This window comes from Sebastes fasciatus, chromosome 12, assembly GCF_043250625.1.
Source record: "Sebastes fasciatus isolate fSebFas1 chromosome 12, fSebFas1.pri, whole genome shotgun sequence".
Lineage (NCBI taxonomy): Eukaryota > Metazoa > Chordata > Actinopteri > Perciformes > Sebastidae > Sebastes > Sebastes fasciatus.
In genome coordinates, this window is record NC_133806.1 from 18,703,405 (window position 1) to 18,729,534 (window position 26,130).

A 26,130-nucleotide genomic window follows, 5' to 3' on the forward strand; every position below is an offset into this window, starting at 1 on the left:
CAAAGCGCTTCCACATTCAGTCGCACTGACCTGGAGCCTGCAGACAGACAGAGTCTCGTCTCCACACACACTGATCTCTGTTCCTGCTCACAGACAGCTGATGATGCTTCAATGAACCGGCGGCTCAGTCACCTGCCTCTGGATGAAGTTGGACTTTTCTTGTTGCAGAACAAACACAATGTGACCATGTTGAAGCAGTGACTGTGTTACCAGGAGTATACCTTTATTGATCCCAGGGAAGAGGGGACTTAAGGATGGGGAAACTTCAGTCAAAACATGGTAAGAAATGTTGACGTTTTTTTTTTTTATCACTGTATAACAAAATGTTTAAATATTTTTTTTATTATATTCTTACAAAAAACTAACAATTGTGTGTTTTTGCTGCCCTGTTTCTGATGATCTGAAGCGTGCAAACGCAGAGAAAACCCTGAAGGTGAGGATAAACAAACATTATTTTGCATAATGTTTTATAAATTATGATAATTATAATGCTAATAGGTGTATTTTTCCTCCATGTCTCAGGAGACAGTTTTGTTGTGAATGCCTTCCTCCGGAGAGGGATGGAGGAATGTGAGAGGTACAGCACGACAGACCACAAGCTGAAGAACATGCAGGTATCAGGCATTTATTTACTCTTTTTTCTAATTGAAATTAAATTAAAAGGCTATTAATGACTAGTAAGACTGTGTGGGAACACGTTTTAATACTGACTATACAGAGCATTTCCAAGAGTAAAACAAGAAGCATCCAATACAAATACAAAAAAGCTGTCATTCTTTAATCCTGTTCTGTCTAAATAGTCTTAGAAATAATCATTGCATACCCTCTTGTAAATGATGCATGTGCAATATTCATGTTTTGCTTGAACAAAATTCATTATGGGGAAAAAAAAGGTGTGCCAGGTGTGTGTGCGTGTGTGTGTGTGTGTGTGCTGATGGGATGGGCCTGTCAAACACTTCAAAGTTTGTCTGGTTGAAGCTGTTACATTCTCTCTTCTTGAAAGATGAGCTGAGGACTTTCTTGACTTGAGGGGGAAAGCAAACTGTATTCATGTGTGAAGACACGCCGATGTCTTTGCAGAGTTGTCGGTTGTTGTTCTTTCTGTCATGTCTGGCTCCGGCACCAACACTGCAGCGGTTATTCCCCTGCCAGCATCACTGGATGGGGTTATGACAGCCATGAGCCATGTGTGTGAAGCGGCTTGGCAAAGCAGCACACACACAGACTGGGTGGAAAGGTAGTCGTTTCTCAGACTGAGGGATATAAGGTTTGCTCTTGTGGCTGCTGGCATCATGACTCAGGGCTGTGTCTTTTTTCCTCAATGCCTCCCATTCTAGTGCGGCTCCCAGTGGGCAGCCCTCTGTGGCTTTACATGACATCACTTCAATTAGTGTGTCGTTTTCTTTTTTTTTGAGGGGTACAAGAGTCCCGAGCCCTCAGACAGAAAACTGCCAGGAGTTCACACAGAGGTACTGACAATCTGTGAGGTGGGTGGCTGTAATAGTGGAAGAGTTATGGATTATATCAGGGCTATAAACCGCCCACTCATGGCAAATTAAATGAGAACTTTACTCTGCTTTAGAGGAGGCTGAGTTCACACTCCCCTCAAGGAAAACCACCAAAGGCATAAGCTTGGCACTTATTAGTAGGTGGGTCCCACCCTCACTTCTATCAAAGTCAGGCCTCTGATTTATTTCGTGTCATTAGTTGGTTACATTAGAGGCTCGTTCAAAGACCAGAACTGGATAACATTTACAGCATTTAGCTAACCAGCCTATTACTTCTCCTGCTTTCTCTGAGACTAATTTAGGATTGGTTGAGAGGTGGACAAACCAAAACGCAGTCACATCTGTTACGGCTTACTGTATGTATACTGGTCCTGATATGGTGAAATATTGCTAAGTAAATAGACAGTAATGCTTTTTTTTTAGGCTGAAAATAATAGGTCTGTCCCACTCTTAATCAAATAGTCGACTGATCGGTCGTTTTGGTTTCAGATTTCTTTAGTCAATTAGTCGTTTTTTATGCTTTTTTCATGCTGAATGAGTTAGTTCTAAGAAACTTATGAGCACATCTCTGCTAAATACAAGATTTAAAGTGGTGATTTTGTGTGATTCTTTGTGGAGAAACTCACAAATGTTTCACAGATCTGTCAATTAAATCAACTAATTGATTAGTCGACAAAATCGTACATCGACTAAGAATCTCTTTGGTCGCTGACAGCTCTAGAAAGTCACATAAAATTTTACTTGCATTTCAATTTTCTCCTGTAACGCTCTTTTGCCATGTCATTCAGGCTATATATTCTCCTACAGAGATTCATTTTTCTATTTCTTTAAAGATGTGAGACATCACCAGTAAATGTATTATACAGTATTGCTTTTTGTATTAGAGGAACAAATGTAAGTGTAAGATGTTACTTTTAACTGAAGTAACCACTTTTTATCAAAGTTTTAAGCAGTGATGATGTGCTGAGTGGAACACAACTCAAAGCATGATGCAAAGTAGAGCTGAAACAATTAGTCGATTAATTGAATAGTACACTGACAGAAAACTAATCGACAAATACCTAGAGATGCAATGATCAATTGATTACTTGTCAACTATTGAATTAATTGCCAACTTTTCTGATAATTGATTTATTGGTTTGAGTAATTTTTTAAGAAAAAAAGTCCAAATTCTCTGATTCTGCTTCTTAAATGTGAATATTTTCTAGTTTGTTTACTCCTCTATGACAGTAAACTGAATATCTTTGAGTTGTGGACAAAACAAGACATTTGATGAGGTCATCTTGGGCTTTGGGAAACACTGATCGACATTTTTCCCCATTTTCTGACATCTTATAGACCAAACAACTGATCGATTAATCGACAATGAAAATAACAATTAGTTGCAGCCCTACTTTGCTAATTAATTGATACATCATTCAAGTCATTTTTCAAGCAAAAATGGCAAACATTCTGTACTTCAGCTTCTCAATTGTGAGGATTTGATGCTTTTCCTTGCCTAATGTGACATATCTTTGGGTTTTGGACTGTTGGTTTGACAAAACAAGCTATTTGAAGACGTCACTGGCCTTTGGGAAATTGTAATGGGCATTTTCCACTATTTTTTGACATTTTATAGAACAAACGATGATCGATTAATGTGAAATAATTTGCAGATTAATCGACAATGAAAATCTTTTTTAGTTGCAGCCAAATTACTCCACTATCATGAATGAAACTGATACTATGACGATACGTATCACAGAGGCATAATGTGTGACTGTCTGCTCGTATACAGAGACAGCTCTATTCCTGCTGTTAGAGATGAGCCTATAATGTAAAGATAAATTATGTCCCCGGGGATGTTTCTCATGCTGTATAGTTTCCCATCTCACAGACTGACTAGAATTTATCTCTGCTGTAAGACGGTAACTCCATTTCCTCTTTTGATCCCACACGCAGTTAATTAATTCTTATACCAAGATCGGATTACATTGTCACATTTCCAGATAATTATTGGATTATGAGTTGTTAGATGTCTGGCTTTAGACCATGATTAAACAAGTCCAAGCCAGATAGATAATAGCAATAATTATGTCATTTTAGATGGATTTCAGCCACATTTTCTCCCCCCTGAGTGTTTGACCATACAGCTCTCACCAGATAGTAGTTTCACCACTTAATGCTGGATGATGAGCAGCAGGGACCATTCAAATTGCTTATGATTTTGTACAGGAGGCGATTGGCCAAACGCACAGTTTAGCTCTGACCATCCCCCTCCTCATTGTCAAATGGGGGAGTAGGATTCCTGAGCTGTCTGGCTGCGACTTCAAAGCGCAGAGCTGGGAGTTATAAAAGGGCTCTGATATCAGTGGAGCCTCCAAACCCTCACCCCTCTATCCCCCTGCCCTGTCCTGGGGGATGGGCTGAGGGATGGAGTACAACCAGGGAGAAGAAAAAAAACAAGCGCTAACATAGCCCGTGCCTAACAACATCAGTTTGCGTAAACCTGTGAAACTCCTCAGTCATTTCTTTTCAACAAAATTGTGAATGCTTTGCCGCGCTTTAGCAAGAAATAACAAAAGATCAAAGGATGCAAAGACTTTGTTTAAATATTGATATTGTGGCAAACTATGATTCAAGATTGCAGCTGGCAGGTTGCCATCACTGTGAAACACTATAGGCTCCTAAAAGAGTGGTATTAGTGGACAAAGAGAGCGTGATTCAGCAGGATGACTTGGCTCATCCTGGCTACAGTCATCAAGGTTTTGACACCTCTTTGCAGGTGCAAGATAAGTCTTATTACCTGTTCAAGCACCTGGTGTAACGGAGGAATATTACAGGTGAGATCAAAGTGGCAGTAACAGGTATAATCGCCCACCACACCTTCCAAAAGAAACAAGCCTAGTCTGTAGTTATTGAATATGTAATATGCGGAAAAAAACACCTAACTCTGTACTCATCCAAACCTGCGTTCATTAGTGGAAGAGCTCTGTGAAGGTTCACTGTGTTTCACCTCTGGAAACATCAACACATCAACAGTCCAGACCCTCACACACACAACCACAGTGCTTCAAACAGACATGCTTGGATGCCCAAATAATGACAGGCTAATTCAGCCTTTCAGCACCATCTTTTGTCTCAAAACTTCCCACAGACTTGGCCCGTGAAGAGGGAGTGTGTCAACATTTTAAATTCCACAACAAAGACCTTTTATTATTCCACTTTGAAAGGTTAATAATATCACACTTGAAGTTAAAAAGGCTCGGTTATGGATTCAGTTGGATGTAATGGATGTGCCAAAAGCTCCGAGACGCAAATTTATTTTGACTTGCTGAGAGTTACATAGCACTCACCCCTCAATAATAAATTTGGTTTAAGACCAGAGTTCCCAAAGCAGCTCACTCGACTAATTGTAAGCTAATGTTTTTTTTAACATTCATTTGGAATCTGTGAATAAGACTTTCCCCTTATATAAAAATCCTCATTTGGCGATCCCGCTCGAAATGGATGTTATGTTTGGACAATTTTGCCGCTGGGCATTTGGGTATATCTTCTAGTCGCCACATTCATTTTGAGTGAGCTGTATTTGATTTGGATGTGAGGCCGGGATATCTGTGTAATCTTAAGGCTGTGGCCCCGAATGACATTAAGTTTAAAACTGAGGTCAGCTCTTTTTTTAGTTTTGAGTTGTGTGCGCTGGATGCAATCGTCTTTGAGTTGAAGAATGTTGTTCTTGTCAGCAACATCTCATGACTTTTCTCTTCCGCCTCTCTCTTACGAACACAAACGACCAAAAGAAAAAAAAAGCCTGTCCCTGATGCGCCATGCAGGCACTACCACGGAGCAGTACATGGTGGAGAGGAGACAAAAAGGTGTGCTCATATATGTACTGCTTTTGAAGGGACTTGAAGGCATTTGGAGAGTTTGTTTTTTTCCACCCCTTCTTTTTTTGGGGGAAATTGGCTTCACAAGAAGGCGAGCTGTGAGCCTTCATCTCTGAATGAAAAGCATGTGGCTGGCATCCAGAACAGCGGGGTCTTTCAGCACGGCCCCGGCAGACATCTGTTCCTGGTTTGTACAGCAAAATCCTGGAGCAGGGAGAGGGGCTGTGGTGGGAAGGGGGTGGAAGGGAGAGGGTGGCGGGGAAGAGGAAAAGAGGAGGGAGGAGGAGGAGGAGTTGGGGGGTTTAAGGGTGGCTTTTTTTCATGGGGGAGATATTTGAGGGGTTTTAAAGGTAGTGGGGGAAGGGGAGTAATGGAGAGCCTCATCCACCTCGTCCACTGCATTGTTTTGGGGGGGCTGAAGCTGACCTTTGATCTCACCTTACCTAATCACACCGCTCTCTTGGGCCTCTTTTTTCTACGTTGGTTGCCATTTGTCCAGAACAAACACTCACCTCTCTGTCAGCGTAAAAATCATCACCTGGTTGGCTCCGACACTCGTCACAAGTGCGAGATGCTTGTTTTAGCCATTCTTTCGTGTTGGAGTGTTTAAGTGCGTATCACCACATGGCTTCGCCTGTGAGTCAGAGGTCGAGTCTCTCTCTCTCTCTCTTTCTGTCTGTGTGTGTTTTGAGTGAATGACTGAGTGAGAGGCAAAGAGTGGTTTGTGTGGCCTGTGCCTAATGGAGAAAGACATTAGAAACACTGCAGGCAGATTAAATGTTTATTTTTCTAGGGATATTTATACGGTCTGAGGTACTTTGAAGCAGTTTGCTCACTTTCACCCTAATTCCCCTGTGACCTGCACTCATGAGGGGAGCGAGGCCTCTCTCTGGCCATCAGGAGGAATCAAAGAGTCATCACGTTTCTTCACAATCCTTCAGCACGAACCAGGGCCGGATTCTACCTGGGAGCATCTGGGAAAAAATGAGCCGTGGGTCCCTATTAACCCTGCCACCCATTTGATTTTTGCGTCCAAACTAATTTTTTACACATGGCCCAAGATGAGGTTAATCCTGGAGTCATCTTACCTTAGTAAGTACATTAATATTTTGGTTTAAATTGTGCAGTAGTGGTGCATTTTACTAAACAAATCTTTAATTACAATAATCAAATTAAAGTTACAAGCAGCAATGAATGCCCTTGCACCTTCCCATGCGTCGGGGGTACTAGCAGGACGCCGGTTGACGCGGCCGTGCACTTCCATGACCATCGAACGCTGCGCACATGAGTTAGATGTTATCTCCTGTGTGGAGTGCGTGGCGCTGGAGATGGTGTATTGCAAATTTTGCACCACTTCGTGTGTCCACTATGTGGCGTTAGAGAACACACACTAAACATGCATTATGTTGCACCATCTCAAGTGTTGACCACACAATGTAAATTTTATGTAAATTGGATGATATTTGTCACATAACGAGGACTTCCTGTTGCCAGTAGGCTAGTGGCGCTATGACTATGAGTCAATATTGTCATGTAGATGTCCTCACACCTGGACTGCTATGAAGTAGGTTAAGTTTGGGGCAGATTACAGACGGAGTACAGTCGAGTTACAACAGCTAGTTGTTTAACGGTGAATCATGTAAATTGTCCGCCACGCCGCTGCAACGCCGTTTCATGAAAGTACAAACTTTTAATAACTTTTTATCATAAAAGTCTTTAGATTGTACTGACCAAATTTGATGTCGATCGGGTAAAATCTGTAGGAGTTAGTTGAATTACAAAGCCTGGAAATGGCCAAAAATACACGAAAACTTCACACAAAATTGGAAAATTGGCTGACTTCCTGTTGGGTTTAGAGCATAGCCTTAAGAGCCTTTTTTAAGTCTATATAAAATACATGTGCCTACCAAATTCCATACATGTAGGTGATACACCTGGACTGGTAAATTGGACTTCCTGGATTGAATTTCATGTCTCACCAGTACCTGAAACAACAGGTACAGTAAGCTAACCATCTCCTGGCTGTAGCTTCATATTGACTGTATGAGAGCGGTATCAGTCAACAATATAAGCATGTAATGTAGCATACTTACTTAATGCCTATATTTTTGCCAATGTTATCATAAAAATAGCTACAGTATATCAAAATAGATATAACACAGCCGCATTTCATCAACATATTGATGGCACATATATGATGGCATAAAGAATCATTAAAATGTTCTCCTACAGCTCAAAGTGTAGAGTAGTATATATTTAGACAAGAGAAATGACAGTTGCTTCCTTCATTATTGGAGCTGTTATCTGCAGACATATGGAATGAAGCTCTGTCGCCTTTGGAGCTATCTCGGTCCCATCAGCGCCGCTTTGAAGTCACTTCTTGTCACTGCTTTTCATGATATTTATGAGATATCTGATTGAGTACTTCAGAGAGATCAGTGCGGCTTTACAGGACCGGATTGCGGGAATGCATCGAGCATGCGATTGTACGTGAATATCTCAACTTCCTGAATGGAGCCAATCCCCAGTTTTCAGTGGCACTACATGACCTAGACGTGCGTGGTCAGCGATGACAGCAGGGAGACCTCACTTCCCCTCCATGGTTAGAGTGCTGGTGGCTGTTTGGGGCAGCCCCGCCTAGGGTTAACACTGCTCTGTGTCTTTGCTCTCGATCGGTCGCTGCCAGGGGAAAGAAAATACCTGAAGCTGGAGCCCAGTGCTTAGCGCTGACATTTTTGGCAAAGGCTGCTGGATCCAAGTCTGTGTTTGATCTTGTGCTTCTCCCAGCCAAGTAAAACACCGGGAGACTCAAAGGTTATTACATTTTAGTGTGTAAGGTATGTTTCCACATAAACCCCTGTTCCCCCTTAGAAAGCTTTAGCTCTTTTCCAAGTGGACTTCATTTCGCAAGCCTTAGAGCAGCCAGGGGAATATCATATTTTTTCAGTTATGGTTGTTGGTGGTGTTATTGTATGCTGTCATTATAGCCGTTGGTAATTGATTACATTGTTTAAACTGCATCTTCAGTGAGCGTAGGGCATGTGCGGAGCTCAGGGAGGACATCAATAAACATAATCAGAGGCGTTGCAGATCTATGTTTGTTCAATATTTTGACGCTTTAAATATTTGCAGATTGAAAGGGAGACTGCTTGTTTGTTTAAAGAGGACAAGGGATTCCTCTTTTGGACGCAAGTTTGTTATCCTATGAAATTCAGACAGTGGAAACTTGAGATTGTCTCCACAAAGGTCAGATGCTGACCTGACATACAGTATATTCCACAATACAAGCAGAGGGGGGACTAAATAGCAGCGCACCACACAATACACTAATAGATATGAATGACTTAGAACATAAATCTTCGGCATGAATACCTCTACTTTTGTTTGTCCGCGTGAGAAATTAACAAACACATAAGGAAAGAACGTAACAAGGACTGCCAGATGAAATATAATCCCCAAAATGTATGTAAAATTTAGGTGGACCTTTGTGTTTTTGAGCTCCTCATCATGTTGTGACGCCCTGTGCATCCCTTTTTGGCCTTTTTGGTGGATATGCATTCACCTTCTGTGTTGTTCTTGTACAAAAAGCTTTCAGAGTCACCCCTGAATGCTTCGAAACCTCATTCTTGCTCCACATTCCTGAACCTGACGCCCTGCTAGGTTTGAGACTGGAGAGTGAGACACCACACACCACAAACCCTGGCTTCCTGTATGCTTTAAAAAAAAAAAAGAAAAAGCCCAGCGGAGGGCACTCGGAGCTGCTGGCATTGTTGCTCATTGTTGTGATGCTGTGCGGTTCTTTATAGATCAAGGATTCAGGAAGGGTGTTATGCTTATAGTAGACACTCTAGGTGTCCCTCGTGAGATTTAGGAGCATTGCCATGATTTTGAGTGTTTATTTCATACCGGGAGACATTTGATGTTCAAGGACCTTGAAAAAAAAAGTGGAATTTATAGCAGAACTGTGTTCGTAGGTGAACACACTTTACACAACATCCATCTTCCTGTCTCCCAATTTCATATACAGAATGCCACAGCACAAGATTTATCAAACACACCCAAACCCAGCCCCCCCCGAGGAGTTAGGCATCTTTCTCTCTGCTCAGAGCTCAGCCTCCCCCTCTCTGGGACCCCGAGCCTGCACATGTGTAGGTATCGCTATTACTCAGCTCATAAAACGCCACAGTCCCATCTGAAAGTGGTTAGCTGTTGAAACACACCAGCAGCTTCAAAGCTTTGGATCCAGGCTCTGCAGACAGCACAGGCCTGGCCTTCCCTTCTGCACATCACATTCCTCCCCGATGGGGAATGGCTGAAAAATTTGCTTTTGTTACACAAACCTGTTCCCGTCATCAAAACCCTCAATGGGTCTCCATTAAAGGGAAGTGGTTTATTTTTGTCACGGGTGGTAATTTTCAGGGGAATTTAATTCGGGAAACTGCAGAATGATTTGATTCTGGAGAAAATCAGCGGTTCTCACATTCAGCGCTGTTTTATTTATATACCGAAACACCTTTTGTGCTTTTTCTATATGTGACAAAAAGGGAGGGAGAGGATGAAACGGCGCTGAAAGAGGCCACTGTTCTCATTTCCTCTGAAGGCAGCCTTCTTTTCTTCCCCCACCCATTTCTTTCCTGAGCTGTGTCCACTTCAAAAGGCTGACCTGGCCCTGTGTGTGCCATGTAACTTGTTTACCTAAAGGCTCATTTCAAATAAACAGCAGTTCTCCTTGAGATGCCTGCCTGCCCCCCTCACTGAGAGCCTTTCAGAGACACCATCTGCTTGTAGGAGGTGCTTCACTGAGAAAACGCACTCTTCTAAATCTGGATTTTATTTCATGATATTGCTGCGAAGAGAATTTTGTAGCATGTGGCTTTACAAAAAAGCTTACAAAATGTGTTGAAACTAAGAAAAGAAACACCTTTAGCTCATAGAAAACCTGCTTTTGTGGTACAAACGGTTAACAGTGGAGACTTCAGGAAGTAGATTTGCGTATAAATGAATACAGGAAAGTTCTGCAAGATCTTTCTCAATAACCAGCACCCACTTCTTGGCGTTGATAGGGGCTGACTGATCCTATCACGTAAAGAATGCCAGTGTATCAGAATATCTGAACTTTTACCCCCAGTGTCATGTGCTCAGCTTCTCTATCCTGGCAGCACCTGATTATCTGGTAGCTTTTAAGGTGTTATTGCACATCAGCCCCGTCGGCTTTTTGAAGCATAAGTCGTCTTTCAAGAACTTTTATCTAACATCAAGTGTCACACTTAGTGCTTTCAAGTGGACTGCCTCCAGACGTGCTGCGTGATAGAGAGCAAGACTCCATCCGACTTGTAGCTTTATACCTGAGATTAGATAAGAATATACAAGCAGCGGAGCTAAGCTAACTCAGCTCGTGTTTAAGTGCTCTTTCATATTGCCTCACGGCCCCGGTTTCCAGTAATTATGGCTGTGAAAGCAGCAGCTCTCTGTGCGCTCTGCTGAGCTGCCCTCTGCACCATAGCCTTTTGATCTCTGCTTGTGCCATGGATGAATTACGTTCCAGAATTTCACACTGGGGAACAGTGTTTCAGACGCACACAGCTAGTCTGTCAGGTCACTAAAGTGCACACATGGCAGTCCAAAAAGGAAGAAGCACAGATGTTGCAGTCTCGCCGACTGCGGCCTCAAAATCTCCACTTGGCGTATTTCTGTGATGTGTCACAAATAAAAAAAAAATTATAATTCATGGTTTGCACCACGAGGCTTTAAAATTCTTGTCTTGTAGCTACGTTTTCAAAAGTAATTCATCATACCCTCTCATATCCTTTTTATTTTTTCGACCAGTAATTTTCTTTGAGAATAATTCAACAGAAATATGAATGAGCTTTTTGCATGATTTTGGTGCATCAGTAATTGGCCCATGTGCTACTTTATTTTTTTTTCTCATCTGTTCATCTTCAGCTTTCAACTTTGTCCCCTTTTTTATGGGAAGTTGCATCTCATATGCATTACAGCCAGTGGCCCTTTGGCAACGGTCCATTTTTACATGTCCAGGCTTCCTTCATCACATCGTCTGAATATCGTGGAGTCTCCTCTGCTTCCTGCGCCCAGCAGGTGTGTATTTTTAGGAATCCTCAGGAAAACACTTGGTGTTAACCCCGGGATGACCCCCTGTCCAGTTCCAGGACTGTGAGGAACTTCACAGCTTGGACTTAAGCCTGTTCTTGCAGTGTCAAGAATTCTCGTGGTCTTTGAGACTGGCAACCCCGACCGGCTGGAGGAGACAGTCAGAGAGAGTTACACAACAACACAGAGAGAGAGAGAGACGGGAGATAAAAGAGGAACTTTGAATATGCAGCAGCTCTTTTTTTCTTTATATGTCAGACTCAAGATATTTAGTGTAAAAAACTGTGCAGCAGTCTGCAATGCCGAGACATTTTTCACCCAAAGCCTTAAATATTTCATAGTAAGAATGAACAGTACCAATTATGCAAACAAGCGGCGTCTCCTGGGACTTGAGGTTTGGCAAGTGTCATTGAGAATAATTGGGCTATAGCAGATGACTTATTAGGGGCTGTGCCTGTCTACCTTGGTTATTTGTTGCATCCTACTGCACTGAAGTCTGTATTTTGGCAGTCTGTGACCGGCGAGCCTAACTCTCCCTGAGGGCTGAATGCAGTAATAGTACAGTACAACAGCCGCCCGTCTCTGTTTGCCCAGTATGCCTCACAGATGGATGTGTGGAGAGTTCATGCTACATTACCAGCTGATTGGTCACGGCTGCAAAAGCTCCTCTTATCGTGGTCAGTCATATGGATCGGTACTTCTCTGTGTTAGTCACCCATAGGGAGCAGTAACTAGTGGACGGTAGAGCTGTGGTCTTGACCCTGAACTTGTTCTCATCCTGCTGGAGGACATGTTCAGGAAACCAGCAGGCAGCTCATCCACCAGCCCTCAAGCCCTGAACAGCAGGAGCGCCTCAGATTTAAGTGAGCAGCCAAAAAGTCATTGTGGATGATATAGACATCATCATTCAAGTATGTACTCGAGTGATTCCCAACCATGGGTACTTGTACCCCAGAGCGTATTTCTAAGGGTTACATGGAAAGCAGATTGCAGCCAAACAGTGTTGGCCGCGGTCGGAAGACGCGGAGGAGACCATAGCTTTGGTCTCCAGGACCGAAGTCTCTGCTGTACTCTGCTCCTCTGCCTGCTTGTCTTCACTCACACACCACGTTCTCGCTCTTTCGCTCCACGCTCACGTGCATGCGCGCAAACTACACACTGCAGAAGAGTTAGTTTAGCTCTGAGAATATCTAGTGAACGTGTGGACATTTGTGCAGAAATAAATGCTGCAGCTCCTCCAGACTAACAGAGGTTTCCCGTGTCTTGTGAAGTGACGGGGCTCCGCAGCGAGAAACGTTACCGTCTCCGACCAAAACTCCGATGTCTCCTCTGTTCCCTCCGGCCGCGGTCTGGAGGCTGAAGCAGGAAAAGCTAACACTAGGATCAGCAGTGATTCATGGAGAGACCTTCGTCTGGACATTACTGCCAAGCAGCTGAAATATAGAGTGATATTGTGGTTTTAGCTGACGTGTGTCGCCTCACTGTTTTGAGCGATGCTCGTTCATGTCTATGTAGAGCAAGCGCGAGCGCGTGCTACAGGACACTGACTTTCGTTGACTTAACGGCTACAGGTGTCGCAGTTAACAAGCAATTTCTGATTCTTACAAACAGTCCCTTTAAGGAGGAAAACAAACAGCCAACTAGGATTATAAATGGGTGTGGCTCTGATCTTCAGTATATTTCATATTTAAGCTGCCCATCTGGACAAAATAAATAAAGAAATTAACTTAGACATAGTGTCGATTGTTTGCTAAATGTATGAATAAACTAAAATATTTTGCTAAAACTAATGGATACACAGTTGAGATAGTTTGCTAACTGTCTGGATAAACAGTTTTACGTAATGGATAAATAGTTGAACTGTCAAAGCCCTGCCACTAGCAGTACAAATGCAAACTTTACCAAAGCAACCTACACACCAGAGGTGGGACCAAGTCATTGTTTTGCAAGTCACAAATAAGTTCCAAGTCTTTGCACTCAAGTCTCAAGTCAAGACAGGCAATCCCAAGTCCTAAACTTTGAGTTTCAAGTCCTAAACAAGTCATAATGCCGTCTTCACCAAATGTAATGCCATTTTAACAACAGAGTAATATATTCAATTTACAAAAATCATGAATGCTTTTCAAAATAAGTATTTATTTGATAAAATACATTTGTTAAACAAGTATGACTGAACTTATAAAAAAATTAATTAGAGTAGATGTGGGGACTTGGATGTTATTGTCAATTTTATGAAGAAAAAATGGTAACAAAATAGACTTAACATCCCGTTTATAATCCATTCCTAAGAAAATATTTGGAAGATGATGGGTGGTGTTGATGAAGAGCTACTTGAGCTCATTTGATAGGGCTGAAGTGGTACATCAGACATAAAAGGTTGTGAACAACTCTCCATGTACAGCTTGGCCAATGTTGCTGCTCTTCCACGCTGGCGCGCAGCTGTCCTTCCCCAACATGGTTTGTTTACATTTCTCAGTCACCCACAGGAGCACTGTAACGCCTGTAGTTCCACCAGCCTCCAACCACAGAGCCTCGCCCCTATGAACTGCCGGGCCTGGTTTTCAAAGCTGCGACTCAAATCCCTTGTAGCTTAACAAAACGAGCAGTGAAAACAGTGGTGTTGGTGGTTATCTCACAGGTGAGAGCCATTATAACTGACATCTCAATTCTAGACAGACAGCTGGCAACCTGACACCGACTACACAAAAAGAGCCCTCTAAAGGTGAGAGTGATTGTGTTGAAATGGTTTTCACCCAGCAGAAGTAGACAAGGTGCTAACAAAGCCTTGTTGACTGTAACTGACAGTTTGAAGATCTATACGAAACCGCTGGCTACATGAGGTCATTGCAGCTGATCGGTTTCAAACGTTGCTCAGCTGGACACATGTGGAGAGTGCCTACAGTAGATGTGAGAGGTGGAGTTGCAGTAATGGGATTGGCGTTGCATGCACCTCACCCAACAACCTGGCGTTCTCCGATCCGCTGTGTTGTTTAAAGGGCCTGAGGAATGTGGAACAAATCCCCTCAGCTTTATCGGCCTGGGCGCGCTCCCCATTGGCCGGGCTTAAGAGCCAGGGGCCTGCGCGGGAGCTTACAGAATTTCACATGGAGGCCAGAAACAGAGGAACATCCTGTTTGAGTCAAACCGCCTGTCCCACACTGGCTTTGATATGCCGTCCTCCTGCGCACTCACTTCTTTCTTGTTTGTCAGGGTGTGTGTGTGTGTTGAAAATGTCCTGTCTAGTTTCTGCGTCCTGTCTTTTTTTTTTTTTTTTTACATCTGGTGCTGCAGTCTATACTTAATTTTAAAGCTGAAATGATTAATAATTTGATAAATAAGTTGTTTGGAATAATTAAATAATTATTAAATGATTTATTTAGCTTATTTGCCAAAACATTTGCTGGGTTTTGGACCGTTGGTTAGAAAGAAAAAGTTATTTAAACACATCACTTTGTCATTTTTATTGGTTTCCTGATTTTATAGACGTTTAATAGATCAATTGAAAAAAACATTGATAGATTTGATAATGAATATAATCTTTAGTGCCAGTTTATTTGCAATAATTTAAAATAGTGTGTTAAAATAGTTTTAATTCTTTATACATAACTAGTATGCCTCATCATAAGACATGTAGACTTGAGTAGAACTGCAACAATTAATCGATTAATCAATTAGTTTCAAATATTAAATGGATTGCCAACTATTTTGATAATCGTTTAATCGGTTTGAGCAACTTTTAAGAAAACAAAAGTCAAAATTCTCTGTGAATATTTGACGTTGTCTTTACTCCTCTATGACCATAAACTGAATATCTTTGAGTTGTGGACAAAACAAGACATTTGAGGACGTCATCTCGTCATTTTTCTTCATTTTCTGACATTTTATAGACCAAACAACTAATCGATTAATCGAGAAAATAATCAATAGATTAATCAACAATGAAAACAATCGTTAGTAGCAGCCCTGGACTTGAGACATGGACTTGACCACTGTAAGTCTGACTTGAAACTTTTAAGCAAAAACATTCAAGTCTCGAATTTTTACCTTTTAAAATCCCAGAACAAAATAAAGTATAAACTTCGGACTGTTAAAACAACCCATTTCACTGAACTTTTGTACGAGCAGATCGTTAAATGTTTGAGTGCATATAACACATGGCATTGGTCATATATAAGTCCACGCAGAGACTATTGCGTTACACCACCAAGCCCTGTTACCTCAGAATTAAAGCAACATGCTCTCTGTGGTGCAGTCGTAATGTGTGTGGCACCACATTTTAAACTTCAGATTTTTGTGTTTCGTAATATAGTGAACCACGACAGCCACTTTGTGTTTTTCTCTTTCCAGTAACTGCTCAAATAGTATTATGATCTGCTGCTTGTATAATTCAATACATTTGCCTAACCCAGATTCATGAGTGTGATTCCAGTCACTGGTATGAAGCACATGGTTTTGCAAGTCCCTACAGTAGCTGCCTGTGTGACAGCTGAGAGGGGGGCACTCCATTACATCAGACTCCTATCAAAGCCCACTTTAATGAAGGCAAGCTGATTACAGCACCGGTGACAGATGCAGGGTGGTCAGCCAGTGATGCTAATCTTTGTTTATGCCATCCAGCAGGTCATAATCAAAGTGAGCGAAAGATCAGTGAGAGGGTAAGGAGGGGCGTGCAGAGTTTAGGAGATAGTCTCCCCTGATTGAAGGGTGACTTTCAGTGGTTTACGTGCTGCTCTTACATAGACAGGCAAGCATGCTCATCTCCCCCCACAGCTGTTGTTATACTAGGACCGAAGAGGCTTCGCCCCGGTGATTCATGTCCTGCCAAGGGAGAGGTTTTGCCTCCTGTTTGACCTCAGAGAGAGTCCTGCTACCCTGAGAGGGCCATATCTGGGCCATCTTGGCCACATGGGTTCAGTCCAGATGACAGGATGGCATTCTGCTCTGATCTCATTTCCATTCATAGAAGGATAGTCATGTCAGGGTACATACATAGATAATTAGTTGACAAAGGCACATTTTAGCTGTCCAGTACTGGCAAGGATTAAAAAGGTAAAGTTGAGGCTGCTCCAAACCCTTATTGAGGGTCCTTGGCTCACTCATGATAACACCGAAACTGAATCATAAAAACATGCTTTCAGCTTGTGTTTATGTTGTGATCAACATTATTAGGCAGGCTAACTCAAACCCAGCAGTAACATGCAGAGCTGTAAGTTTTAATTTTGCTACTCAATACTAGCTGAGGCCAATGTGCTCTGTTGACTCTGAGCACCATAATTATCCTGACTTGGACTGAAAGCTGACGCCTGATGAACCACAGTGAGAAGGGGGCTCTCTGTTCAGCCGTTAAGACACCGACATATTGTTCTTTTACTATCTCGCAAGAGAAGAGATAGAAGTTGTGCAACTCGCCATATTTTCAGCCCCTTCCCCCTCTCTCTCTCTCTCTCTCTCTCTCCACCCCTCTCTTTTACTCTGCCTCTCCTCAGTGTAACCGCTCACATCTGGTTTTGAGTCAAGGCCAGGTTGGTTTCTACTGGAATGGAGGGCTTTTATTTCTCAATGGCCCCACTCCCTCTCCAGTTTCATTCTGCGGTGACGAGTATGCAGTTTGTTTACGAATTGGTGTTCCTTTCTTTATATTGATTCTACTCAATCCTCATCTTCATTACTGGGGAACCCCACAATCATCCCCAATTAATGGCGAGTGGAAGCGGGAATGCTGGTCGGCTGGTGGTCATCAAGGCCTTCCTGTGGCGCCCTCATAAGTGTCAGTTCCAGGTGACTTTGTATTTCTAGAAACTGTGTACATCCTGTTAGCCGCCAAGTATTTGTCTCCCAAGACGCTCTCTGGCATCAAATTAAGGAAATAACTGAGATTGTTGGTCTGGTTTGGACAAGGAACTGCACAGATACAAACACAGAATTAAATATACAGTTGTAGCACCCACTGTACTGTAAAAGTTGTTTTTAAACTAATTACACTTTTATAGAAAAGAGTAAACTATCTGAAGTATTTCCGAAAACCACATAGATTTAAATTCTGCGAGGAAGCATCCAGGCAGTATCCTGTGTTTGTATTTTCTCCAGCATATGTTTGTGCTTGGATACGCATCCAGACATCTGATCATGTTGCCATATTTCATACCCCGAGGCCAGAGGAACTGTGTAAACAATCTTCGTGTTAGCCCCCTCTGTTTTTGAAGTTGTGATTTTCAAAATCAGTTGTGCATCATATGGTTTGAAGAATGGACTAAAAGAAGTGTGTGTACTTATATTTAGGGGGTGAGCTGGAAGAGGGGGGATGTGAGAACAAAGATGTGCAGTGTTTTCCAGCGGGAGGATGGGTGGTAGGCAGGCAGAGAGAGAGAGAGAGAGACTCCTGGGGGATGTCTGATGTCACCTGGTAGGGAGCTATGAAAGCTTCCCCTGGTTACCCTATCCCACATAAAAGTCTGGCAGTAGGCTGAGGCTTTAGGGAAGCTTGGCAGAACTGCTGCATTAAACAGGAACAAACATCACACGCCTCTCTGTCTGTCTCTTATGTCAAGGCGTCTGGGACACAGAACCTGTTTACATGGAACACTGTCAGTGCATATTTTCAATGCACTTTTTTTTTAAGACAACGGAGATCTAATACCGTATCATCTTCTTGTCATTCTTCGTCCGTCCCACACATGCGGTTTTCCATCTGTCTCCCCCCCGCCCATACCTAATATCACACACCATGTAGATGCTTCAGGTGTATGCCACTGGTGGAAAACAAGGAACACTTTGCTCCAAAATGCGAACACATTTGCGTCGCCTACAGAGCCGTTTGTGATCTGATAGTGAAAGAATGAGAGCGGCTAGATGCCAGAAAGCAGTTAATTACACATGTGGTGGGCAGATTTGAGCCCGACACCGTGGGCGATGTGGATGGAGATGCCATGTGTTTAGACGTTAAACTGCAGACTGCGGTCAGACCCAGCCTGCTCTCTCATTAGCTCCCCCGATGGATGTAATGAGCATGGAGGTGGTGGAGGTGGTGGTGAGGGGGAGCCATGTGTTCAACACAAGCCCTGCTGGTCCCCTCCTTGTGCACGCAGCAAGACGTCTCCTGATATCACAATTCTAATTAGAGACAAGCTTCAAATTTGGCAGTCGGCGGATTGATTTGTTTCATTATATTTAATGCTGAATCCTGTCTTTCATTTAGAGGTGCTCATACCTTGCTCTGCACCCTCACGGGAAGAGGATGAGGAGAATCAATGGTTGTCTTTGATGTTCCTCTGAGCTGCAGAATAGTGCGTCTGTGTGAACTCCCTCTTCCTTACATACTGCCCTTCATTAGGGGACCGCGCGCTACAAAGAGAGGAGATAAAAGCATCCAGCGTAGAAAGGAAACAACAACTTGGCTGCAGAAACCACAAATGATGGAAACTGGGTGTTTTTCGTGTAGGGATGCACTCGTCTGGTTTCTAGCGTGTACATTTGGTGATTAAAGACTGCAGCTTGTTTGGGGCCCAGGGAAGCGGTACCAGTTGTCTCCACCTTTCCCAGAAGCCTTCCAGAGTCTGTAAAAATCCACCTCCACCTCTCCCACTGAGCTCATGGGGACTGGAGTAAGCAATAGATAGGCCATATCTCCCCTTCAACAAACCACATCCTCCTCTGCTTCTGCTCTTATCTGCTTCTCTCCTCTCCCATCTTTGTTCCTCTTATCTTTCCTTCCCTCCTTTTCCCCTTTGTGCCCTCTTTCCTTTATTCCTCCCACTTATTTCCTGCCTCTCTCCTGTTTCCCTCTCCTCCTCTCCCCAAAGGCTCGACTCCCTGTCTTTTCACTGTTTTCTCTCAATGTCTCCGGCGGCCAATTTGCAGGGGGTGTCCGAGCCTTGACCCCGAGACTCAAGCGGCTCCCCCCCTCAGCAGTGAAGGTCAGGGCCAGATTACAGGCTGGAGGTATCATCCTCTGAAGTGAGGAATAATCACGGGCTCTGAGATTGTTAAATAGAACCACAGGCCCTGGCGCTGTCATTACTCTGAGAAAGAGGGGAAGGGGAAGGGAAAAGGGGGGGCTCGTTCACCTAAACGTATGCAGATGTTCCGACTCTCGCTTGAGCCTCGGCTCTGTTGAAGGTACATGGAGTTCTTTTGTTTTCTAGCATCTATCTGTTTTTTATTTGTCTCGTTTCACTGGGCCCCCTTGATTCAATCTGGTGGGATTTTATTTCAAAGTGTGTGTGGAGCAGTTTAGAGGACCGGGATGACGTAAATAAGATGAATCATTTGTTGTTTAAATACTTGTGGTTTAGGGGCTGTGCTGCACTTAATTTTCATTGTTTCCACAATCCAGTTGTAATTAAAGAATGGCCGCGTGTGTGCGCGCGCATGAAAAAGACGCTGTTGCCTTTGCCTCAGTGTGCCTCTGCATCAGCACATGTGTGGGATGGTTGTGAATACACTGTGGTTCTGTTTTATGCAGGATATAGATTATGCACATATGACAGTAGAGCTTTTTTTTTCCATTCCACCCCTTTTGTGCTGCTTTTGTTTTATGGCTATGTGTATTTAATCAGTCCCATCCTATCTGTATGGAAATTTCCATCTGGCAATTATACTCCATTCAAAATAAATACACATGTTGCTGGGAGCTCATTGTGAGGTTTGTCTAACATAAACCAAACTTCTCAGAATCAAGTTCTAAATGAGAAACACAACAAAACTTTCCCCTAAACTTCTTCCATCAAACTCTCCTCGCCGGGTTTCCATGTCAAGCCGGATGAGAATAAACAGGTTGGCTGAGAGAGAGAGAGCTGAGACGATGAAATGCATTATGGGTTTTTTGATGGATGCGAGGGGTCCGTTTGAAGGGCTTGGAGGAATCTTGAAAGCTTGGTTTTGGCCGCACTCGCCGTGTCCCAGACAGTGAAACACAATAAGCGTGCAGATGTTCAAAGTGTTTGGCCGCGCTGGAGCCTCCAGCCCTCTGCTCTCATCTGAGTAGGAAATGCTTTAGCTGGAACTGTTTGTTTTCTCTGTGTCTGTGGTCTGAACTGTAGATTCACTTACATCTCTGACCCCCTCCTCCTCCCTCTCTCTCTCTCTCTCTCTCTCTCTCTTTCTCTCTCCTCATTTCTTTCCTTGTCCCAGGGGTTTCCAAATGGTGAACTGAAGCAAAGACAATTCACAGATCAACACTGTCCCCTAGAGGGTAGGTTGAGAAGGATGTCATCTCTTCACTGATATGCAGAAACAATGCTTGAATATTTTATGCTGCAGAAAACAGATCTCACGTTGCATGGTATACCAGCATGTATGTGCAACTAGTATGTATGGTTCCTTTTAATAAAACAATCCCACAGCTGACGTATACAGATCTGTATGATATCACGGTGTTATTTATTTATTTCTAATTGGCAAAAGTCCATTATCAAGATATTTTGATTTAATTTTTGTGGAGCCAGACAACAACAGTAATGCATGTTATTGGCACAAACGTACAAAATGGGATGTGTGCGTTTGGTGAGCAGTTTTCATTGGAATGAATGGGTTGTTGTGCTTCAATACCTCATTTCTAATCACAGGCAAAAATCAACATCTAATAAAGTGAAATGATCTTGTGAGGGTTTGAGATTTACTTTGGAAGTAGGGCTGGGCCATATGGAGAAACTCAAATATCACAATATTTTGGACCAAATACCTTGATATCGATATTCCGACGATATTGTAGGGTTGACCATTTGTGCTTTTCACAAAATATTTACACAATGATAGTTTTGATGAATAATCATCAGTAATGTGGATGTGTAGAACAGTTTGGTAAGTTCAGAAAATTACATCACTTTACTGTAATGCATTCTTTAAAACCAGGAAAAGACAAAGCCATATTACGATATCCAAAATCTAAGATGATATCTAGCCTCATATCACAATATCGATATAATAATGATATATTGCCCAGCCCTAGTAGCTACTGAACCACAACTAAATGTTGCCCTATTTCTGCGTGTTTTTATGTGTCTAACTTAAATGTGTTCTCCTGTGTTGACAGTGGTTCTTCCTCCAGAGAAGGCCGAGGGCTGTGAAAGCTACCTGCGGTACCTACACTCAGAGGACGGAGCGCGGGAGATACTGAGAGATTCGACCAAAGCTCCCGGGAAGAAACGCATCAGTCTGGATGTAAGCAGTTATATGGCAACATTGCAATGCTGTAATGTGGTTTAGTTAAGTCACACGTTTATAACATGAATATGCAACAAACGGGTGGCACAGGGACTCATCTTGTAGCAAATGTTAGCAAAGTTATTCCAAAAACATACAGCTCAGGTGGATTGGGACTCTAAACTGCTGCTAATTATTATTCAGAGTTGAGTGGTTGTCTAAATCTGTGTTAGCCCCGTGGTGGTCTGAGGGCCTGGGTCAGAAAAAGGTCAAGAGAGCTGAGTGTTGAAATTGTTTTGTGTTCCAGCGAGTGAAAATGATTTAGATTAGAAAATAAACACATGGTGGGTAACCTCTATCCTAGCCACAGCTGTATGCCTTCACCCCGTGCACAGCACATCTGTCTGTATGTTGACACTGCTCCAGACCATATCCTGATTGAATTTAGGGACCAATAAATAGAATAAATAGATTGTAATGTTTAGACTTGCATGTTTTAAAGAACGGCTCAGATCTGCCCTTTGGTGATCACTCCTGGTTATGTGAGCTGAGGAGATATTATAGAACCATAAAGGGCTGCTTCTCTCCCAGGGGTCTCCTCCCTTGTAAATGCACACCGCCTTTCACACAGTGTCAGCTCTCCACCATGCTTGCTGCAGGGCCTATATTCCAGATGTTTATTTTTCCAATTATGGCCATGTTACTAGATACATCGGAATCAAAGTTGCTGCCAAAAAGTTGTAACTGAGAATAGTGGTTGTGCTCATTTTTCCTGGATGAAAGTACAAAGACAAGGTCATAGTGGTAGGGCCCACCACGCGGACTTATTTCTCTGTGCTCCCCCACACAAAGACAACAGAGAAGTGATCTGCTTACATGTTGAAAACCAGAATTTCAGTTGGCTTCAGTCCTTTTTTTTTGCACGGGAAGTTAGTTTTTAAATGTACTTGCTGATAAAGTACTTGCTGATGCATGTAAGATTTGATTGTGATCAGTGTCATGAATCGGTCTTGTTAACAGTAAATTCCCATGCAGAATGAGACTTGAAATAATGTTTATGAATCACACTGAAGACAGCAGCTGTGGCGATTAAATTGGATGTACTTTGCCGCCCCCTGTTGTCATAAACGCTGTCTTTGACATAGTGTAGACGTACTAATGCTTTGTTCATTATTTACAGAAAGATGTAGATGGAAACCTTCCAGCTGTTTATGTGTATTAAATGTGATCATGTTTATAATCCACAGGACTTGGAATGTGACGTTTCCGTGGAGGATGACAATCGTCAGGAGTGGATCTTCACGCTTTATGACTTTGACAACAGCGGGAAAGTTACAAAAGATGTGCGTGTTTGTTCGCTTCCATGCCTTTTCTATCTGTGTTCCTTGATGTGCCATGTCTTCTTAATATTGATAGTCTGTGTTTCTTGGTCAAAGGTAGGACTACAAGCTGTTCTAACAGTGTTATATCTGCCACTATAGGACATGTCCAGTCTGATGCACACCATCTATGATGTGGTGGATGCCTCTGTGAATCACTCCTGCCATAATAAGAGCAAGACTCTGCGTGTCAAACTGACCGTCACTCCAGAGCCCAGGTGCCACAGAAGAGAAACAGGAACAGGTAAAGCATTTCCTGCATATTTGTAGATTGTACATGCTGTGATGTTTTTACAGAGCACAGAGTCAATCAACCAGTGTAGCCAGTACTTTTTTTCTTCTGTGAATTTTCAGATGTTTCCTCTTCACACTACCTGGTTCATAGTCTACCAATATGTCTTGATATGTTATTTAAATTATGAATGCCATAACTTTTTTGCACCTAAAAGGATATTTCCTCTGAAGGCATGCGTTGTAGAAAACAGCAAAAGTATAGCTAACCATAATGGTGCAAGTAGATTGAATGTAAAAACAAAATAAACAGCCTCCTAGAGTTTCAGTCTGTAAGTATGGATGTCGCTGAACACTTTTCCCTGGTCTTGATTTCTTATATTTTACCTCTTCAGATCGCTGTCACCAAGAAGAGGGGCGTACAGCTGACAAGCGGTTGTCCTCCTACGTTAGGTCAGTACTTTGCTTAGAGGCTGGACAGTGTGTGATGTAATTATTCATTGTGTAGACAATAGACAGTCCTCTAATCATGAGGGTTTTTTCTCATTTTTAGCAGCAAAGGGCAGAGCAATGAGGCCCCAGCCACCGATGGTCAGCATTACTGTGTGGATGAGAACACAGAGAGGAGGAATCACTACCTGGACCTGGCTGGTATAGAAAACTACACCTCCAGATTTGAAGGTAACAGCCTGCTTGTTGTTGTAGGCTCAAATTCTCATTATTATATGACAATGACAGGTTGAAAGTGGACTTTGTGGAAGCTGAGGGGAAACAGCAGTTTAAAGTACAGTGTCATAAATCATATTTTGTAGAAAGCACTGACCTTGTGTCTCTCGTCTCTCCTTCAGGAACCACCCCTCCCTACCCTCCCCAGGAGGCTCATGTTCGCAGCTCCCAGAGCCAGAGCCGCTCACGCTCCCAGGAACCAGAAACCCAAGTTATTCACCAGCGCCGCTCACAGGTCATCAGCGATAGCTACAACCCTACGGAGTCTCGAAGCAAGGGCACGCAGTTCGTCAAATCTCCCAAAGGAACCTACAAGGGAGGCGGAGGGAATAACGGAGGCAGCGGAGGTGGCAAATCCACTAAATGTCACGGCCACCACCCGCCTCCGCAGAGCATGCTGCACAGTGGCAGTGCAGCAGGACACGGGGGTCAGGATGTGTACCACTTGCCGCACCAAGCCCCATCCTCCGGCCACCACCAGCACCCTTTGCAATACAGCCACAGCAAACGCCTTAGGGCGAAAGCCCGGGAGGCCAATTCCCCATCCAAAACTCCACTGTCCCCTCAGTCCCACCCCCAGCAGCAGCCCTCTGTACTGGAAAGAGAGCAGGCGTCCGGTCAACCTGGGAGCCCCGGATTTGTGGTCCCTGTGGTCCAGCGTCACGAGCACCACCATCACCACGAACACCACCACCACCACCACTACCACCATTACCATCAGACATGACCGCGTTCAGGGTGCAGTGACTGAAACTGTACAGGACCAACCACAACCAACCACACCAGTCTGAAGGACTAAACGTCATCCCACGGGAGCGTCTCACGCTCTGTGCAGGATCTTTTTACTCTCCTCTCGCAAGCTATACAGATATATCCTGAGATTAGATGTACTGTCTGGGGGAATCTTGTAGTGTGATGGCTGATGATATTGGACCGGAAGGATGTTTTTCTGAAGTTATTGTGTAATAACAAAAGATGTGTGGCACAGTTTTGAAGTTTTTGTAGATTTTCTGCTGGGACTGCTGCGATCGTTACCCGTGTTCAGTAAAGGGTACAGAAGCCAGAAAGGAACAGATCAGAGGACTTTTGATGCGTCATCCTTTCCCTCCTGATGCTGTTTGGTTGAAGTCCCTGGAAGCTATATGTCAGAGTAGGTGTGTTGTTCTGTGTGAGACCTTTCCAAAACACGGATCTCAGGTGTAAAGGTGCTGCTGCTCTCGAGCTTTTCACAGAGGCTTGTTCCTCTGGGAAGCCTGATGTGGACTGAGGGGTTTCCTGTTGGGGTGGGTGGGGGGGGGAGTATGAAATCACCACTGCCAGTTTTAATGCAAAAATATCTTGCTATATGTATAAAAAATCTATATATGTAAACACATTTTACTGTATAATTATTATACTGTATATGCATATTTCATCGTGGATATAATTATGCATATATGTATTTTGTCTTTTATATATTTTAATAAACATTATATAGTTCATTTATATTATTGCGGTGACAGTTTGATTATTTCTGCTTATAACATACTTGATTATGGTGTCTGCTGTGGATAGAAATAGAAAAACACCACAAAAAACTCAGTATGATTTATTTTTATTTTTTTAGATTTAACATTAAATGATATTATTATAAATAAAACATAACTTTGGTTTTAGAGTAGATATGAAACAGGTAATTTCTGGTCATTTTAAATTACTGGGAACAATTTGGAATCATGGCTGATGTTTTTCAGATAATTGATTAAATTAGAACAATGTTTTTTTTATGTGATTTGTGGTTTTAAGTTATTTAATCAGGTTGATTAACCATCATGTGATGATAATTATCACAAGGAGATGAAGAACCAGCATTCAAGTGATTTTAAAGGTTAGAGACAGATGACCTAGTTCTAAATTACTATCAGCTATATAAATATACTGTCTACCAGTAATACAGATTTAGTGCCTTTACAGTTACCTGATGGTGTATGATAACAGAAAAGCCTTATTTTTGAAAGCAGAAGTGTGTCATAGTGTGTCTTTCTGTTTGCACTTCCCTCTCATTCTCTGAGAAAACAGAGCACTGGCTGTTTTGGTAGATCCTATCTGCTCCAACGTGTGAACAATCAGTCAGTGTAAGGTCATAACACAACCTCGGTTGACTTGAAGAGAGCTTTAATTACATGACTGTGC

The 26,130-nt window shown here is 42.8% G+C and overlaps 1 protein-coding gene across 2 annotated transcripts; it reads left to right on the forward strand.

Moving 5' to 3' along the window:
- On the forward strand, positions 1-25,445 carry nkd2b (NKD inhibitor of WNT signaling pathway 2b). Of its 2 annotated transcripts, none has more exons than XM_074653835.1 (10): positions 1-279; positions 407-433; positions 523-614; positions 20,612-20,672; positions 21,513-21,640; positions 22,870-22,965; positions 23,104-23,245; positions 23,628-23,685; positions 23,786-23,913; positions 24,081-25,445. In XM_074653835.1, exons 1-10 carry the CDS (start codon positions 255-257, stop codon positions 24,683-24,685), a joined length of 1,362 nt encoding a protein of 453 aa, XP_074509936.1. In that variant the 5' UTR covers positions 1-254; the 3' UTR covers positions 24,686-25,445. The 2 variants fall into 2 exon arrangements, with proteins under 2 accessions (XP_074509936.1, XP_074509937.1); XM_074653836.1 differs by having other exon boundaries at positions 23,789-23,913.
- The last annotated feature ends 685 nt before the right edge of the window (positions 25,446-26,130 follow it).